General features: G+C 45.0%; 2 protein-coding genes across 5 annotated transcripts in view; one reads left to right on the plus strand and one right to left on the minus strand.

Annotated features, from left to right (window-relative positions):
* Positions 1-7,438, plus strand: part of SGPL1 (sphingosine-1-phosphate lyase 1) — a 58,464-nt gene extending 51,026 nt beyond the window's left edge. For all 4 annotated transcript variants that reach the window (XM_060200973.1, XM_016188575.2, XM_007524139.3 and 1 more), the window contains 4 exons: positions 771-1,009; positions 2,166-2,312; positions 3,801-3,921; positions 4,877-7,438. In XM_060200973.1, coding sequence (XP_060056956.1) covers positions 771-1,009; positions 2,166-2,312; positions 3,801-3,921; positions 4,877-5,017 — 648 coding nt within the window. In that variant the 3' untranslated portion in view covers positions 5,018-7,438. The remainder of the gene's footprint in view (positions 1-770; positions 1,010-2,165; positions 2,313-3,800; positions 3,922-4,876) is intronic.
* Positions 7,439-10,046: 2,608 nt separating this feature from the next.
* On the minus strand, positions 10,047-13,815 carry PCBD1 (pterin-4 alpha-carbinolamine dehydratase 1). Its single transcript, XM_016188595.2, has 4 exons — positions 13,710-13,815; positions 12,294-12,425; positions 11,677-11,757; positions 10,047-10,595 (listed from the first exon to the last, which is right to left on the minus strand). The coding sequence occupies exons 3-4, from the start codon at positions 11,743-11,745 to the stop codon at positions 10,497-10,499; spliced, it is 168 nt and encodes a 55-aa protein (XP_016044081.1). The 5' UTR covers positions 11,746-11,757; positions 12,294-12,425; positions 13,710-13,815; the 3' UTR covers positions 10,047-10,496.
* Between the last annotated feature and the right edge of the window lie 6,348 nt (positions 13,816-20,163).

Below are 20,163 nucleotides of genomic sequence, written 5' to 3' on the forward strand. Positions count from 1 at the left end.
ACAGGGACAGCACTGCTCTGCCGTCCATTGAACTCCCCTGGGGGCTTGTTATAACAGCTAGGGCTCAAACCCAGGCCTTCACACATGGCACAGCAAATGCTCTTACTGGGTAAGCAGTCTCCCGCCAACCCCCTCAGGCCATTCTTCCAATAACTTGTTTCAAGAAAACCATCTCATTCAAATGTAAATGTAAATAATAGAAAAGTCAAGTCGAGCACATAACACTGAGGTATGATACTTATGTATTATAAGGAAAATGGCAACAGTCTCCAGTAAGTACACGATTTATTTTGAAGCTAGGCCAAGTCATTTCCAGATTCTGAGTACCTTTAATGTTCTTAGGAAATATTTTCTTTTGCTCCAAGTGACTTGAATTTCATCCTTTTCTGACTTCCAGTTGAAATTTGTCTTTAGTTTCCACCTCCTTCCATTCTATTCGTTTTGGAATATGTCAGCATGCCATCTGATGTCAATATTCTGACATTCTTCCCTGGAATAATTCTTCTAATAAGGAAAACTGTTGTGTTTCCTGAGAGATAAAGGAAATCTGTTAACTGTATATAAGACACCATTCCTCAGACTCCTTGTCCGTAAAATGAATGTCAGGCTCCATCCCTGAAGTTCCCTCTACTCTTTTGTATTCTAAATGTGAGTGAGAAATGTGTCCTAGAGAAACTGACACATGAAGGAGAAGTTTGCATGATGAGAATTCTGGGACAGGTCCGTCATATTGAACTGTACACTCACCTGTCTGCTTCTTCCCCCCTCAGTATGGCTACGCCCCCAAAGGCTCTTCAGTGGTGTTATACAGTGACAAGAAGTACAGGAGCTACCAGTTCTTTGTTGCTACAGACTGGCAGGGTGGCATCTATGCTTCTCCAACCATCGCGGGCTCACGGCCTGGTGGCATTAGTGCAGCCTGTTGGGCCGCCTTGATGTACTTTGGTGAGAACGGATATGTTGAAGCCACCAAACAGATCATCAAAACTACTCGCTTCCTCAAGTCAGAGTATGTGTGGAACACTGGGATTCTGGTTCATCTTTTTTATTTCTTTCTGTGCCAGTAGGTCCAAGACATCAACTTGGCCGAGTACCCCTAGTGCCAACCCCTTATCTGCCCCCTGAGGAACCAGGGGCTTAGGACAGCAGCTTAATAAGTGTGATACTGGCCCTGGAAAATAAACTCTCTGACACCTCAACAACCTAGACTGATATATACAACTGAGTAGCTAAGACCATGGTTCTCAAACTTGATTATGCATACGAATCATTGAGAAGGCTTATTAAAAATGCCAATTTTTGGATTCTACTCCCAGAACTCTTATTCAGTAAATCTAGAATTGGAATCTAAGATTTCCCATTCCTAGGACATTCCTAGTGTTCTCTGATGCTGTTAGCACAGAAATCACACTGGAATAAGATCACTGGAATAAGAAAAGAATGGAAAGAAGGGGCAGAAGGAAAGGGGGAGGGGGCATGTGTGATGAATTCTGGGCTTAATCTGAGGTTATTATTAAGCTACATGCATTGTCTGACACATGTCTGTGCCCCATCTGCTTGTCTCTTTTGGTGCCATTGTGGTGGGAGAGGCTTGTTCAGAACCTTCTGGGTGAATGGAAACAGCCAGCAGGCCTGAATATGGATTCTGAATATGCATGCTTATGAAGTCTTTGCTTTAGGACTTGCACAAATGACTTTAATAAGTTTTTTTTTTTTTTTTAACCAGAACACTGCTCAGCCCTGGTTTATGGTGGTTCAGGGGACTGAACCTGGGACTTTGGAGCCTTAAGCATGAGAGTCTCTTTGCATAACCATTATGCTGTCTACCCCCACCCACAAATGACTTTAAAACTGAATTGAAAGATTTTTTTTTTTAGGATTTTTAAAAAGTATTATGGTCTCTTTATGCCTCTGGGGGCATATCATAGTACAGAAGTTAAGACAGATAGGTTAGGGGGCAGTCATTCTGATCTACTAGAATTAGATGGAGCTTGGGGTTTTGAGTATTTAGGAACTACTAATCACAGACTAGCTGCCCAATTTTAAAGGATGAGTTAACCTAAAGCTCCCAGTTACATGATGTTGTAAGAGGTGGCATGGTTAAACATGATGACCAGAGGAATATATATGACTGAATTTCCTTTCAATTCTTTTGTTTGTTTAAGACTGGAAAATATCAAAGGCATCTTTGTTTTGGGGAACCCCCAGTTGTCAGTCATTGCTCTGGGCTCCCGTGATTTTGACATATTTCGACTGTTTAACCTGATGACTGCTAAGGGATGGAACTTGAACCACTTGCAATTCCCGCCCAGGTAAGTCTAAAAGTTTCTTCCCCCCTTTATTCGCTGCCTTTTGAAGAACTTTGAGGATAGCAAGGTGACTTGAATAGTAAAGATTGATGACCAGGACCCAGAATTTCATTGGCAATTATAGTATCTGTAGGATTTATGTCTTTCCATCTGGAATTACTCAGTTTTGGGATTCAAAAACATTTGCTTTAAAAAAAAAAAATCACAGAACTGAAGTGATAGCCACTTCACTCTAGTGATCTCTCTCCCCTCCCAGCTCCCCCCCAGCTCTATATTCTTTTTCTTGTAGACACTCATTGATTACTCTTATAAACAGAGTGGTCTGAATAATAATTAACTTAAAACCTTCTATCCCCCCCCCATTCTCCCCAAAAAAAGACTTTCTAGAGGGCCTCTAGTTTTTTAGGCCTATTACTGTTTCCTCAATTATGCTTTTCTTTTTTTTAAATTTTTTTTATATTTATTTTATTTATTTATTCCCTTTTGTTGCCCTTGTTGTTTTATTGTTGTAGTTATTATTGTTGTTGTCGTTGTTGGATAGGACAGAGAGAAATGGAGACAGGAGGGGAAGACAGAGAGGAGGAGAGAAAGATAGACACCTGCAGACCTGCTTCACCGCCTGTGAAGCGACTCCCCTGCAGGTGGGGAGCCGGGGTTCGAACCGGGATCCTTATGCCGGTCCTTGTGCTTTGCGCCACCTGCGCTTAACCCGCTGCGCAACAGCCCGACTCCCTAATTATGCTTTTCTAACTACCACTCTACAGACTAGATCTCTTCAGTCTCATTTCTGTACCCTGAATACTTTCATGGCACAACTGCCAACACCATGTGGACTCTGCTGTTTCCTCTTCATGACCCCTCTGTACCAGAAGTCAAAAGTTTCTTCTTTGTCCAGGAAGTGCATCCAGACCACAGTCATATGGCACCCATGAGAGTTTATCACCTAAAACAAAAGCATCCCACTGGTGGTCATGTGCTTGAAGAGATGACATTTGACATGGAGAGGTGGGACAGAATGGCTAGCAGCAGCACTCATTCTGTGGGAATGATTCTTGATTCCACTCAGCACCTCTCAAGCCAGCCTGTGCTTAACAAGTCATGTACTTGACAGCCTTGTTCCAGGACTGGGAACAACTTGACTGCTGCATTTGTCACAAAAACAAGTAACCATTATGTTCCTGTCTTGGGGGTTATCTTATTTTAGAACTTTTTTACCCCAATGTTTACCTCTTTTCTTTTTTTCTTTTTTAATTTTTATTATCTTTATTTATTTATTGGATAGAGATAGCCAGAAATTGAGAGGAGGAGGGGAGATAAAGAGAAAGACACAGACAGACAGACAGACACCTGCAAACTTGCTTCACCACTCGCAAAGCTTTCCCCCTGCAGGTGGGGACCAGGGGCTCAAACCCGGGTCCCTGTGCACTGTAATATGTGCGCTCAACCAGGTGCGCCCCCACCTAGCCCCTCTCTTTTCTTTTTCTCCCACAGTATTCACTTCTGCATCACATTAGTACACACCAGGAAACGGGTAGCCATACAGTTTCTAAAGGACATCCGGGAATCTGTCACTCAGATCATGAAGAATCCTAAAGCAAAGACAACAGGAATGGTAAGGATACCTGGAGTTTTTCTTCCTGTGAAAGTTGAAGTGTTGGTAGGAGATTTGAAAGAGTAGATGACCTTGAATCTATTCCCGGCTCTGCTCCTAATGCACAAGCTTCTTTCCTAATTTGCTAACTGGAGTTGATGCTTTCTGCCTTATCCATCCCCAGAGTTTATTTAGTGCCAAATGTGACATATGCCATTTAAAAGCCCCTGGTAAATTTGAAAATGCTACATATACAAAAGCATTTGATGTTGGTGTTTGAGAAAATTCTGACAAAGAAAAGGCAGTGAATATATTTTTTAAAGATTCATTTATTTCTTACTATTATTATTTTTAATAGCAATAGAGAAGTTGAGATAGTTGAGAGAGCAAACGAGACCACAGAACTGAAATTTTCTTCAGTATCGTGGGGGCCAGGCTTGAACCTGGCAAAGCAGCACATTGTCCAAGTGAGCTATTTTGCCAACCCAGTAAATGTATTTTTTTTTTAATTGGGCTAACCTTTTTTCAAATTTTATTATCTTTGTTTATTTATTGGATAGAGACAGCCAGAAATTCAGAGGAAAGGAGAGAAAGAGAGAGACAGGGAGACACCTGCAGCCCTGCTTCACCACTCATGAAGCTTTCCCCCTAAAGGTGGAGGCTGGGGGGTTTGAACCCGGGTCCTTGTTGTAACATGTGCACTCAACCAAGTGTGCCACCACCTGGCCCCGTAAATGTATTTTTAGAAAGATTTTTCTACAGCAAATCCCATAGATCCTTTGAAGCAGAAAGACAAGTATCTGTGGAAAAAAACATTTTATGCCAGCTGTTCTCCACACAGAATGGTGTCTGGGCTGGGAAGGAAATGAGGGTGTGTGGGAAGAATGGGGGGGGGGAGATGATTATTTAAAAAAAACTTTTATCTTTGCTCCTCTAGATCTTATCACTGATAAGTATTCTTTGTCTGGGTCTGTAGGGTGCGATCTACGGCATGGCCCAGACAACCGTCGACAGGAACCTGGTTGCAGAGCTGTCATCGGTCTACTTGGACAGTCTTTTCAGCACAGACAGCATATCTCAGGGCGACCAGATGAACGGCTCTCCAAGACCCCGCTGAGGCGGGACCCTGTCTAGCGCCAGATGCCTTCTGACGGCCTTCAGAAGGCTTTCTGGGTGTGGAACGGGCCATACACCTCCGTCATCTGGTCTTATTTCATAAGGGCACAAGACGGATCGCAAGACAGCTTGATCCTCAGGATTCTTATTTGTCTCTTTATTATCCTTCTGTGGTTGATATACATATATCATTTTTTAATGTGAAAAGTGCAAAGGATTCTATTACGTAATTATTTCACTCTTAATGTAAATGTTACTCTAGGAATTATTTTAACTCTTCTCTAACCTGTCTAACTTTCAGTTTTACTTAAAATGTTGTGTGGCAGCTCTGAGCTGTTCTGATCCTTGAAGGAAGCCAGTGTGCAGGTTATGAGAGAGAAGGTGTTTGTTTTAGGTTGTTAAGAGTCGTCAGAGGAGAAGCCTTTGTGTAACAGGCGTTTTTTTCTGGCTATGCATCACTGAGCAGGAGGCTTTCAGCTCCCCTGAGTAGTTTAGTTCTCTCTCTCAGAGTCACTTATTTCAACTGAACTTTTCCCAGAATGAAGTTTGACCAGATATTCTGGTTAAGAGTGGTTGAGTGCATTAGCTGTTCATTCTGCGACAAAGGGCCTGTGCTTTCAGTTCCGTTTGATACTCGGTTGCCATCAGCATTGAAGATTGTTGGTTTATTCATGTATCCATTGACCAGGGAGAGAATGCTTTCCAGAATACCTAGGACTTGGACTGGTTGAGGTGCCGCCATCTGAACTGGTAGTGTTCAAAGCATACCTAAACCCTCTCCCGGGCTGGTGATGGTAAAAAATCAGATCATCTTTATTTTTCTTGAGTATCACAGTAGGATGAGTACCCAAATAGTCGCCACAGATGGCTAGTGGCCCTTTCTTTACCCATCGCTTTAAGTCATTGTGAGGATTTGTTTGCTTGAAGGAACAGCCATGCCATCTTCACAGGTTGCCTTAGCTTCACCCTACGCAGGTGTGAGGAGACGTGAGAGAGCCTCCAAGGCAAGGAAACTTGCTCTGTTGGTTTGCATTTCCTTCATGGCCCCCTTACTCAGCTCTCAAAGGTACTATAGCAGTTTAGCTTCAGGTACTAGACGTGTTTCAACCCTGGCAAGGATAAGAGAGACTTTCTGGACCAGAAAAACATGAGAGTAAATGTCAGTGGTGATGTGGGGCCTGGGTTCCTTTATAAGACTATTTACTCAGGGTGGTACAGGGAAAGGCCAAACCCTGTGCCCATTTCCGACCCTCTTTCTCCTCTGCACAGCGCCCTGACCTCGGCTGCGCCACTGTCCTACCCTTAGTGATGACATAACCTTGTGCCTTTCTCCTCAGCAGTGAGCCGTGGAGGGCCGGTGATTCAGATCCAGACCCTACGGGAAATGAATCATGTCTTTGAGATTTGCATTTGAGTGAGGGAGTACTTGGGAAAAGTCAGCAGAAACTTTCATCTATTTCCTCTCCCTTCTCAGGGACTCTTGTATATTCCACCTCTTTAGGCTGATATCCTCTGGTCTCCCCCCCCCCCCCCAATGCTGTCCTAGAAAGCAGATAGCCAGAGATTCTCCGCAGGCTCCTTAGCACTGCACTTCTTACGTGATAGCTGTGACTAGCTGGCCATGTCATTTCAGGGCTCGTGGTGGTGGTGGTGGTGGTAGTGGTGGTGGTGGTGGTGCTGGTGGTGGTGGTGCTGCTGGTGGTGGTGGTGCTGCTGGTGGTGGTGCTGCTGGTGGTGGTAATGTTAGAAGGAGAGGCTGAGGCCCTTTGTTCATGGGAGTCACATTTCTTTCACTTGTTGAGCTGGTGAGCACTGTGGTTGGAATTGTGCCTGCTTCGTCTCCTGCTCCTCCAGGGCACTCACTGCATTATGCTGAAGGAAGTCCAGGGACCCAGAACCACCCAGCCTTCAGGCACCGCCATGACCTGTCGGAGGTGGCAGTGCAGATATACACTCCAGAGGGTACAGTTGCTTCCAGTGATCCCAGAGCCACTCTCTGTACTGTGACAAAACTGCTGGGGTGGGGGGTAGGGGCAATAGTATTTTTCAAAGGGACCTACTGTAGCCTTTTTAATTATGGTCGTGAGCCTTAGTTTGACTAAACACTTGTGGGCTTTGCATTCTGTACGTATCTGGTTGTAATTACACGTAGTCTGACACAGGTGGGCAGAATGTCTTAATAACACCATATTGCTAGCAGATGCCACATGGCGTCTGCAAAGACTGCACTGTCTTGTCTCTGCATTAGAAGTAGTTCTTACGCCACTTTCACTATGACCAGTTTTATACTTGAAAATGGTACTTGCCTGTTTTAAATCTTTTCGGTCTTTAACCCCCCCCCTTCCCAGCTCAATGCACCCTTACTAATTGCAGCAATAATCTCTCAAGAAGCAATGAAGTAAGTAAATGTCCCGAATTATAATTGTGGATTGTTGCATTCGTTTATTTAGGCAGATGGAAGATGCTAGATAGGGTGGTGGCCACTCTTGGACAGGCTGCTGGTGTGAGATTGCCCCCTTGTGGCGAAGTGGTTGTATGTGGCCGCTGATACATAAAGGCAGACCGGTGTCTGTGTCCTGCCCAGCTCCAAGCGCTATGTTAGAGAACACCCCTGGGAGTGGTCGTCATACCTGCTTTAAGTTGATCTGGAACTTGGGTCTTGCATTACTCATGCCCATGTCTTGCCTTATATTTTCTGTCACCACCATCCACTTTTGTTTACGCCTACCCAGGAGGGGTTGCTTCGTTAGGAGTGCTCTCTAGCCAGACAGCAGTGTGGCCTTCCCTCACCAAAGAACACTGCCTTCATGCCATGCATTACATTTGGAGGCTGGTAAAACCCCTTAGGCTGTCTTTACACATGCTACCCTTGGGTGTGCTGTGGCATTCTAAGAAGTGAAAAAGTCAGGGCCGAGTGGTGGCACACCTGGTTGAGTGCATCTGTTACAATGCGCAAGGATCCAGGTTCAAGGCCCTGGTCCCTACCTGCAGGGGGAAAGTTTTGCGAGTGGTGAAGCAAGGCTGAAGGTGTCTCTTTGTTTCTCCCCTTGCCTTTCCCTTCCTCTCAATTTCTGGATGTCTACCCAATAAGCAAAAAATAATAATTTAAAAAATTAAAAATAAAAGTGTAAAAGTCTTCCCAGAGGGCTGTCCAGTTTCTATAAGCTACCATTCTGGCAGGTAACTTTTATTTTATGTTATTTATTGGATAGAGACATAGATAAATGAAGTGGGGAAGGGAGAGATAACTCAGGTTTTTTTAAAAAAAAATTTAAATTATATTTCTTTGTTTATTGGATAGAGACAGCCCGAAATCATGAGGAGAGGGGATGATAGAGAGACAGACAGACACCTGCAGCCCTGCTTCATCACTCACAAAGCTTTCCCCCTGCAGGTGGAGACCAGGGGCTTGAACCTGGGATCTTGTGCAATGTAACATGTGCACTCAACCATGTGCGCCACCACCCAGCCCCAATAACTCAGTTTTTCATTCTGGCTTACGGCCCATTCAGATCAGCCAGATGTAAGGCTAGGGGTAATTATCTTCCTACTTACTTTGGAGTAAACCAGGAGAAAGAGGGAGCAGGTACACTTGGTAAGGAGGCCCAGCCCGTCTAGGAAGTGCTATCTGGAGGTTTCACCGGCTGCACGGAGCTTTGGATCCCTTCGTCTTGGGCTCTTGGTAACACTGAGCTGCCATTAGCTAGATCCATAGTGAGAGAGCTGTTGTCAGAGGTTTAATATGATAGCTACCAACCATTGCCTGGGTGAGTGTAAGTCAGGCTTCAGAGCCTTTTCTCAGTTAGGAGTTTTTAATTGCTTGCCTTTCCTTGTGCTTTGTTTTTCACAGTCCCTCCTCAACCTTTGCCCCATAACTTCAATTATCTGCATTGGTTTTAGAATAAACTTATTTATTTCTAAAGTGGTGCTTGTGTCTTTGTCCCACAAAGAAGGCTTCATGTGGCTGTAGAGCCTACCTTCTATGTTAATTTTCCACCTCTGATCCTTGAGAGTAAACAGAAGCAGGTCACACGACATATAGTTCATACCCTCATGGCCATTGGCTTCTGTGTTTAATCTGTATTCATCAGGCCAAAACACACTTAAATTAATTGAAGTCTGAAGTGGGCCAGGTAGGGAGCTAGTCTGTGGCTCTTGTGAGTGTTGATATGAAGCTTTGCTGATAACTTGTATCAACCTCTCCTCTTACCATCATGGTGTTTGTTTGTTTTGGAGTCGAAGCTAGAATTTAGGGGCAAGTAGGGAGGGGTCCCAGACCTTCAGATCTCCCTCTCTATTGGACTGAGCTCCCTCCTAGTGCAAAGGCGACATCAGCCTGAACTATTCTTTATTATTTCAAAAGGCCAAGGCCAGTGAGAACTTTCCAGATTCTGCTTTGGCATACTACCTACCTGCGGGTATCACCTGTAGTGACGATCATATTCGGAAAGAAGACCATCAACCTCAGGTCTTCTCCCCTGGGCCATATCCTATAACCCTGTCCTTCTGGGCCCTCATTTTCACTGTCACTGAAGCTGTGGTTTGTGCCATCTCCCTCTTAAGAGTAAAATGGAAGCCTTGAAATTTGGGCAGTTTCTAAGAAGTCATCAAGTTTGTCAATTTTCCCCATTAGACACTGTAGATAAGGGAGAAAATGTGCCCCAGACTGCCTTTCTAGTTGTCGGCCCCACCAGGCATACAAGTTGGGTGGCCCACACACCTTATTTCTGCATGACACTCCATCCACCATCTCTCTCAAGAGCACTGCTCAGGTCTTCTACCAGATGCAGCTCAGCTGAAGCCTCCAGATTCACCCTTGTTAATCACTGTACCCATATATCCTACCCTGTCTCTAAAGTGAACTCGATGCATCCTACTAGGAAGAATTCACTATTTAATGTCTCTCAATGATAATGAACTCTTTCAAGGCAGAGTGGTCTGGCCATCTTTTTGCCTTGCATACAGTAAGTGCTGTGAATGTCAGCTCACATTCAGATCAAGCTGTGAAAAAGAAGATTCTACAGCCTGAGTCCCAGTAAAGAATTAGTTTTATTGGAGGCATAAAAGCATATGTTTCTGTTCCTTGGGATGAGGTTGACTTTAGGGTCCTGATTTCTAAGATGAGACTTTGTTTATCTTAGACATGACTTCTATCACCTCTGGGGAAATGCAACAGAAAAGGATCAAGCAAGGCACAGCCTGGGAAGATGATCAGTGCTGTTGCTTGGGAATTGTAATCACCAGGAAGATCTTATTCAAATTAGTTGACATGTAACAGAGCCCCAAGGATGAAGAAAGTGGAAAACAAAGGTCTAAGTTCTTGACAGTGATGTTGGACAAGCAAAAACTGACTCCTAATCAGGCAGTAGGACGAACCTTGAAGTTTTGAACAGAGCAACATCCCGAAGCTCTCTAGTCCCCTCTCTAGATTCCCACTTCAGGCACCCACTTCCCTTGAATTCAAAGAAGAAGAGTAGACTTCAAGTCATGGACACTGCTACTTGTTCGATGAAGCTGGCCAGGTTTATATCCCGTTCTGAAAGGCCTGCACACTCATGGGTACTCAAGGTGATATGGACCTGAAACAAAACCATAGGTGATTCCACAACTTCTAGTAAGAGCAAGAGAGTCACTAGTAGTTGGGCTCAGCCGTGCCGAGAGGTCTGGGATGGTAGCCAATAACTATAGTCATTTCTCAGGGCTTTTTTTTTTTTTTTTTGCCTCCAGGTTTATCGCTGGGGCTCAGTGCCAACACTATGAATCCACTGCTCCTGCAGGCTTTTTTTTTTTTCTTGGATAAGATAGAAATTGATGGAGATGGGGGATATAGGGAGAGAGAAAGATAGACACCTGCTGACCTGCTTTGCCACTTGTAAAGCATCTTCCCTGTAGGTGGGGACCTGGGGGCTCAAACCTGGGGTTTTGCATGGGCTCTTGTGCTTAGTTCTATGTACACTTCACTGGATGTGCCACTACCCAGCCCCCTTGATGTGTCTCCAACAACAGTCCAAACTGTCATCCTCTACGTCTCCAAAAGTAATGCTGACTTCAGCTATAGGATAAAAAGGAAATATTCAGCTGTCAAGAGCAAGCTCAAAGCTAAACTAAACCAAATGCCAACTCCAATTTCAACTTCAAATGCTGTCTGCTCCCAGCATTCAGTCTCTTCCAGCCTTAATGTTTGCATAAAGAGTCAGCTTAGCTCTTGGCACAATGGTAGACATATAATGACTTCCAATTCATTAAGCAGACAATCTGATCTATTTGCTGTGTGTGGGTATTCTTAGTTCAAGTTGATTACAATTTTATTCTTTCATACCTCCAGAAAGAGTTAAGCCATTTAGAGCTATTAATAATGAATATGCCCAATTCCCACAGCTTTTCACTCCTTGGGTTTTGCCTTCTTAATGTCTATTTTAACCAAAAGTTATCTCAGGATTTTAATTTGCATGTCTTCTACTTGTAGTGTGACCGAATATTTTCCAGGATTGTTTATGTTGATTCTGTGAAGAGAACGAGTGGAACTGGGAGTGGCAGAGGATGTCAGTCAACCCTATGGGCAGAAAAGGCACACACATTGGTCCAAGGAAGAGACTTCAGAATGAACTGGAGTCCTCAGAGCTTGAACAGAGCCAAGCTCTACAAGCACATTCCACTCACCTTGTTGTACACGTTAAACCATTCAGGATGGTGGTCCAGTTTCTCGGCCTGCAAGGCCACTCTTGTCATGAAGCCAAAAGCCTGGTTAGCAAAGTGAGACACAGGTCAGTGTTGTGAGAGAAAGACTGGATACCTTTTTCTGACCAGAATAAAGCCTAGATGCATGCAAATAGACTCGCTTTCTGTGAGGAGACCTCTCTAGCACTAAAGATGACATCCTGGCACTGGCTCGAGGGCTGGAGCTAGCTGGTCTTTCTGCAGCAGGAAGAAAATCCTGTCATTGGAGTCACTGACAAGGTGGCAAAGGCAAGGCAGGCTTTTCTTTTATTGGCCCGTCTGGCTGTGGACTGTCTTCAGATGCACAGCTGTTTCCTACTTGAACTATCTCCTCTCGGGACTGTTTCTGTAATGTGTATGCTTAACCAGGTGTGTCACGGCCTGGCCCCTTTCTGAAAGTTCCAGCAGTGAGCAGTTCGAGACCCTCCTCCCCACTCTTTAGTCCCCCAAGGATGGATGCCACAGTCTGAGTAACTGTGCCTATGTCCTGCCTAAAAGGATTTCAAGGGAGAAAATAAGTTCTGGAGTGTGGCCCATCGGTCTCAGCCCCGAGGCCATACCCTATTAAAGTCTTTGAAATGGAATTGCTTGAAGATGGCATCTCGGCCTTCTAGCTCATTCCATCCCACAGCCCTCAGATTTGGCAGCAGCTGGTCCCTCTCCTCAGCACTTAGCCTGTGTGCTTTGCCAGCCTGGAAGAGAAAAACCAACAATAACAACAGACCCAAAGGCAATTTCTTATTTCACAGGACAAAAGAGAGTTCCAGACCTTTATGGGAATCTAATCAACTTCCACCAGCTGCTGTGGGGACAGTAAGGGTATGGTGAACAAGTACTTGCTTTAAGCAATGAGCAAGGAGGTCTTGAGAGTGATGCCTGCTTGGGCAGGAGGGAGACTTGCTCAGATTCTTAGGTTTGATCCGCCATTTAAAAAAAACCCTTCAGCATACTGAGAAATACCCCACCCATGTCCCCAAAGACTCCTTGCCTCCCCCTCAAAGAAAAAAATCTTAAATCTTTTTTTTTTTTGTTTTGCCTCCAGGGTGATCACTGGGTCTTGGTGCTGGTGCTACAAACCTACTGCTCCTGGAGGTCTTTATTTATGTATTTATGGATAGGACAGAGAAATTGAGAGGGATGGGGGAGACAGAGAGGGAGAGACACAGACACCTGCAGATAGTGCTTCACCACTCAGGAAGCATCCCCCCCTGCAGGTGGGGAGCTGGGGGCTTGAACCTAGATCCTTGCTCAGGTCCTTGTGCTTTGTACTATGGACGTTTAACTGGGTGTGCCGCCATCCGGCCCCCAAAATATTAAATCTCTTAATGGGGCAGTGAAAGCAAGTCAAGCCTAGCTAGGAATGCCAGAAAGTGCAACCCTGACTATCCAGTCATCCTTTTCCTATTATGGACCTTATTCAGATACACCCCCCCACACACACACTGATGGGAAAATGGGCCTGGAGAGGGGGGAATGACAGCTGTTCTCTCCATCACTGAAGCTGCAGGCATTGATTTTTTTTTTTAATCATTGCTTATTGGATAGAGACAGCCAGAAATTGAGAGGATGGGGAAGATAGAGATGGAGAGAGACACAGTGACACACGCAGCACTGCTTCACCACTCAAAAAGCTTTCCTCATGAAGGTGGGGGCCAGAAGCTCGAACCCAGGTCCTTGCACACTGTAAGGTGCTCAACCTGGTGCACCAATCACCCGGCCCCATCATCATTCTCAAAGTGGGTCTGTGCCTGGGCATCCCTGAGAGTTGACATAGGAACCTGCACTTAAACATGTTCTAGACGGTTCCCAATCATTGTGCAGTTGACAAAACTGTCACTACAGGCTGAAACTTCATCTTTCTTCCTGCCCACCCCCCTTTCTTTTCTGCCAGCTTGGTAAGTTTGGGCCAATGAGCTCAGTCCTTAAAGTGACTTGGCCAGAGACAACTGGCAGATCTCCTGCCATATTCTATTTACTTATGTAAAGTCACTCTCAAGGCAGCACAAATTGGCACGATTCAGTGCACGGGAACCCTCAGTGAATAGAGGGAAGCAAAGGTCAGTTCCATCCTCTAGAGGATCCAGATTTAAGAGCTTATGGGTTTCTAGAATTTAGCACAGAAAATAGTGCTAATTAAAAAAAAAAAAAGAACAAGGATTGGGGGCAGGGATAATGTAGCTTTTATAAGGAAGCCCAATAGCCTGAAAGTTACAGGTTCAAGCCCCAGTGCTGCTATTCCATCGCTGGGGAGCCAGAGACGACCCGAACTGCCCCTGCGGCTCCAGACAGACTATGACCCACATAGTCAACGACTGCCACCTCTCCAGATTCAAAGGAGGTCTCAAAACTACATCAGGCTCAACCTGACGCTGTTGACTGGCTACGGAAGAAGGGCAAACGCTAGAAGAAGAAGAAGCCAAGTGGCCCTATGGCCAGCATTTCCCTTGATTTCTAGAGTAAAAGGGAACAAGGGCTTCCACTTCCCAGACCAGCTAGAGAAACCAGGACATTCTAGCAAGCTCCATTCTTCATTGCTTTTACAGGGTCATCTTCTACATTTTTAAAAGGAGACCAACAGGGGCTGCCAGGTTTGGGGTGGAACTGGGAAAGTATTGCAATTCACTTATTAGCCAATTACTCTCTCTCTGATTAAAAAAAAAAAGAGTTCTCTCTAGACTAATCAGCCTTGGCCCAGCTTCTCTGCAGGGCACCAGAAGGCTAGAGGAGGCAGATCTGCCTCCTGTGCACAGCCCTGTCTCTTCCCAAGTCTGCCCTTTCTCAAAGGCTGATTAGCCAGGCTCACGTATCCTAGGCAACCAGATGACCACATGTCTGCCAAGGCATTAAAACCCACTGTTTATTTCTTTGAATCTGGAAGAAGTGGGTAGGTACTTGCGAGCTCCGAGGAGACACCCCCTCCCCCCAAAGAAGACTTCAGAGTCCCTCACAACACCCCCCAGGGGCTAAACTGACAAGCCTCTCTGAGGTCTGGGAAGGCAGAGGGGGCAGGGGTAGTGTTTGCTTAGTAATCACTGTTCAAGCCAAGGTTGGGCCTCTGCCTCCCAGGGATAATACTGATGGGGTTACTGATTACCCACACCCTGCACCCTTGGGGTCTCTGTGAACCTCACAACCTACTCACCTCCCTCAATCAACCTCAGTCACCATCTCCCTTTTGGCTAAACCACAATTTTCAAAATGCCTTCTCAGGTATCCCCAAGGTCCACACCAGTCCTAATGCTTTTGGACCAGCAATGGGTTGTCTGGTCAGGCTCCCACTTGTAGATGCTCCCTAGCCAAGGCCAGGGTATAGACACAGCTGAGCACATGGCCGAGACCTTCCTGAGGGAGCTTAGCCTGGAGGACAGTGATTCTGACCAGTCATGTCTCCACGCTGGGCCTGGGCCACAGGCTGGAGGTCAGGGTGCACAGACAGCTCTGCCAACCCCCTGTGCCCAGGGCTGCAAACCGGAAGGGCAGAGGCACACACTCCAACTTCCGTCTCCCTCCTCAAACTCACAGGGGTCTGCCCCCTTCACCCCCAACACAGAATAGAACCTGGCCACCAGCCTATCTGAGGGTTTACTAGGTGGCCCAACCTCAGGCCCAAGTCCTCAGTCAGGTCACTCAGCAGCACTGCGCCCTTGGGGCACCAAGCCAGGTGGCAGGGGGCAGGCCTGGGCTCCCGCCTACCTGTGTTTGGCTGTGTCTGGCCCTGCTATGGCCCCTCTCCCAACCGGGGCTCCCCGGGGCACCACGGAGGGACAGAAAGCTGGTCTTTCAGAGCCCAGCGCAGGGAGCCTGATGGGACCCTCCCCTCCTTTCTCCCGGCCCCCAAACCCCCCAGATCCATGGCCAGCCTGACGGGGACCCCGCGCGGGCTGCTTCCCCGCTCAGCCCCTCCCCAGCCTCCCTGATGGCAGCGGCTCGGGCCCTCACCATGTCGCGACAGCTGCGTGGACGCCGGCGAGCAGCAGGTGGCGGCTGAGCGGCTGCAGGGTGGCCGCAGCTCTGGGCGGGGTCGCGCTCCACCACCCAGAGGCGGAGAGGAGCCGCCCCCAGGCTAATCATTAACTTGGCGGGGCCTAGGCCTCTGCTTCCCTCTTTCCAGCTCTTTGTCCCTGCAGACACAGAACCGTGGTTAAAATTCCTGGGCTCCAGAGGTGGATTTTGCATTTGAATCAGTTTGAATTTTGTATTAACAGTGAACAATTTGGCGACCCTGGGTCCTAGATTCTCTCTCTCTCTCCCTCTCCATCTCTCTCTCTCTCTTCCCCACCCCTGTCTCTCTTTCCTTTTGTCCTTGCTGTGGCTTCAGTGCTTCTGAGGGTGACCTTTTCAGAGTGGACAGAGACAGAGACCAAAGGAAAGAGAAAAAGATATTCTAGTTCTGAATTCAGTTGAGCTGTTTTGTCAGGACCCAGATTATTATTACTTTTTTTTTAAATAGACAAAGACACGGCTGGTGAGATAACTCATCTGGAGTGTTGCGGCTTTGCCATGTGCATGACCCAAGGTTGAGCTCTGCCCTGGCCGCACTAGAGGAAGCTTCAATGCTGTGCTGACTCTTCTCTCTCTCTCTCTCTCTCTCTCTCGCCTTCAGTCACTAGGGCCTAGTGTGGGCACTATGAATCTACTGCTCCTGATGGCCCTTCCTTCCTTCCTTCCTTCCTTCCTTCCTTCTTTCCTTCCTTCCTTCCTTCCTTTTTAAATAGGACAAACAGAAATTAAGAGGGGAGAAGATAGAGAGGGGGAGAGAAAGACAGATACATACAGACCTGCTTTGCCACTTGTGGAGACTCCCCCGGGCGCTAGAATTTGGGTCCTTCCAAGTGGGGTTTATCCCAGGCATGCAAGGTTGGTTTAATATACGTAAATCAATCGATGTGATCCACCACATCAACAAAAGCAAGACCAAAAACCACATGGTCATATCAATAGATGCAGAGAAAGCCTTTGACAAAATACAACATCCCTTTATGATCAAAACCCTACAAAAAATGGGAATAGATGGAAAATTCCTGAAGATAGTGGAGTCTATATATAGCAAACCTACAGCCAACATCATACTCAATGGTGAAAAACTGGAAGCATTTCCACTCAGATCAGGTACTAGACAGGGCTGCCCACTATCACCATTACTACTCAACATAGTGTTGGAAGTTCTTGCCATAGCAATCAGGCAGGAGCAAGGAATTAAAGGGTTACAGATTGGAAGAGAAGTCAAACTCTCCTTATTTGCAGATGACATGATAATATACATGGAAAAACCTAAGGAATCCAGCAAGAAGCTTTTGGAAATTATCAGGCAATACAGTAAGGTGTCAGGCTATAAAATTAACATTCAAAAGTCAGTGGCATTCTTCTATGCAAACACTAAGTTAGAAGAAATTGAAATCCAGAAATCAATTCCTTTTACTATAGCAACAAAAATAATAAACTATCTAGGAATAAATCTAACCAAAGAAGTGACAGACTTGTATACTGAAAATTATGAGTCACTACTCAAAGAAATTGAAAAAGACACAAAGAAGTGGAAAGATATCCCATGTTCATGGGTTGAAAGAATTAACATCATCAAAATGAATATATTACTCAGAGTCATCTACAAATTTAATGCTATCCCCATCAAGATCCCAAGTACATTTTTTAGGAGAATAGAAAAAATGCTACAAATGTTTATCTGGAACCAGAAAAGACCTAGAATTGCCAAAACAATCTTGAGAAAAAAGAACAGAACTGGAGGCATCACACTCCCAGATTTCAAACTGTATTATAGGCCCATTGTCATCAAAACTGCTTGGTACTGGAACATGAAGAGACACATTGACCAGTGGAATAGAATTGAGAGCCCAGAAATGAGGCCCCACACCTATGGACATCTAATCTTTGACAAAGGTGCCCAGACTATTAAATGGGGAAAGCAGAGTCTCTTCAACAAATGGTGTTGGAAACAGTGGGTTGAAACATGCAGAAGAATGAAACTGAATCACTGTATTTCACCAAATACAAAAGTAAATTCCAAGTGGATCAAGGACTTGGATGTTAGACCAGAAACCATCAGATACTTAGAGGAAAATATTGGCAGAACTCTTTTCCGCATAAATTTTAAAGACATTTTCAATGAAACGAATCCAATTACAAGGAAGACTTAGGCAAGTATAAACCTATGGGACTACATCAAATTAAAATGCTTCTTCACAGCAAAAGAAACCACTACCCAAACCAAGAGACCCCTCACAGAATGGGAGAAGATCTTTACATGCCATACATCAGACAAGAGTTTAATAACCAACATATATAAAGTGTTTGCCAGACTCAACAAGACAACAAATAACCCCATCCAAAAATGGGGGGAGGACATGGACAGAATATTCACTACAGAAGAGATCCAAAAGGCCGAGAAACATATGAAAAAAATGCTCCAAATCACTGATTGTCAGAGAAATGCAAATAAAGACAACAATGAGATACCACTTCACTCCTGTGAGAATGTCATACATCAGAAAAGGTAACAGCAGCAAATGCTGGAGAGGGTGTGGGGTCAAAGGAACCCTCCTACACTGCTGGTGGGAATGTAAATTGGTCCAACCTCTGTGGAGAACAGTCCGGAGAACTCTCATAAGGCTAGAAATGGACCTACCCTATGACCCTGCAATTCCTCTCCTGGGGATATATCCTAAGGAACCTAACATATTCATCCAAAAAGATTTGTGTACACATATGTTCTTGGCAGCACAATTTGTAATAGCCAAAACCTGGAAGCAACCCAGGTGTCCAACAACAGATGGGTGGCTGAGTAAGTTGTGGTATATATACACAATGGAATACTACTCAGCTGTAAAAAATGGTGACTTCACCGTTTTCAGCTGATCTTGGATGGACTTTGAAAAATTCATGTTAAGGGAAATAAGTCAGAAACAGAAGGTTGAATATGGGATGATCTCACTCTCAGGCAGAAGTTGAAAAACAAGATCAGAAACGAAAACACAAGTAGAACCTGAAATGTAATTGGCATATCACACCAAAGTAAAAGACTCTGGGGTGGGTGGGTGGGTGGGGAGAATACAGGTCCATGAAGGATGATAGATGACATAGTGGGGGTTGTATTGTTAAATGGGAAACTGGGGAGTGTTATGCATGTACAAACTATTGTATTTACTGTTGAATGTAAAACATTAATTCCCCAATAAAGAAATAAAAAAAAATAAAGAATCCGGGTCCTTGCGCATAGTACTGTGTCCGCTTAAACAGGTGAACTGCAGCTCTCCCACCCCACCCCCATCTGAAAAGTTGGGCTGGAGAGGATACGCTCAGGTGACAACATGAAAATAAATAAATAAATAAAATCCACCCAGTGAAGTACTGACTTTAAGTATCACACATTCTTGGAGTGTATGATTTGGTGTGTTGTGACCTATGTGTGCTTCTGGGCAACTATATCTTCATGAACATACCAACCATGTCTATGGTTCCTCCCCTCTCCTCCTCAATCATTGATCTACTTATCGTTGTCTCTAGAGATCTGGTTGCATCTCCTAGAATTGTGTGTAAATGGAAATCATATACACTTTTTGCATCTGACTTGAACTCAACAGAATTACTTGTTTTTGTGTCTGTGAAACAATAATTCCTCCCCCCCCACCAAGGTAATTTCTGGGGCTCGGTTCCTGCACTATGAAGCCACTGCTCCTGGAGGCCATTTTTCCCATTTTTGTTGCACTTGTTGTTATTGCTTTTGGATAGGACAGAGAGAAATTGAGAGAGGAAAGGAAGACAGAGAGGAGGAGAGAAAGAAAGACACCTGCAGACCTGCTTCATTGCTTGATCATTAAGGGTGGTCCTTGCATGTCATGCCACTGTGCGCTTAACCTGCTGTGCTACCGCCCTGCCCCCGTTCCTTCCATTCTATGGCTAAGTAAATATACTTTCAAAATGTTTTATTTATTTATTTATTTATTTATTTATTTATTTATTTATTTTCCCTTTTGTTGCCCTTGTTGTTTTTTTATTGTTGTAGTAGTTATTATTGTTATTGATGTTGTTGTTGTTAGGACAGAGAGAAATGGAGAGAAGAGGGGAAGACATAGAAAGATAAACATCTGCAGACCTGCTTCACCACCTGTGAAGTGCCTCCCCTGCAGGTGGGGAGCCAGGAGCTTGAACCAGGATCCTTATACCTATCCTTGCACTTCATACCACCTGCGCTTAACCCGCTGTGCTACCACCTGACTCCCTGTTAAGTAAATATACTTTATATAGCATTGCATGATGTAGCTATGCTACAGTTTGTGTTTCCACTGCCTTGTTGATGGATGTTTGGTTGTTTCCAGGTTTTGACTATCACAAATAAAGCTGCCATGCAAGTCTTTGTATGGATTTATGCTTTCATTTTTCTTGGCTAAATAGCTAGGAGTGAAATGGCTAGGC

This window comes from Erinaceus europaeus, chromosome 1 (assembly GCF_950295315.1).
Source record: "Erinaceus europaeus chromosome 1, mEriEur2.1, whole genome shotgun sequence".
NCBI classification, from domain to species: domain Eukaryota; kingdom Metazoa; phylum Chordata; class Mammalia; order Eulipotyphla; family Erinaceidae; genus Erinaceus; species Erinaceus europaeus.

Coding starts and splice junctions, on each gene's coding strand:
- PCBD1 (XM_016188595.2), bottom strand. CDS start 11,745: ATGACAAGAGTGGCCTTGCAGGCCGAGAAACTGGACCACCATCCTGAA. Junction 10,596..11,676: donor GGTTTAACGTGTACAACAAG/GTGAGTGGAATG, acceptor GTTTTGTTTCAG/GTCCATATCACCTTGAGTAC.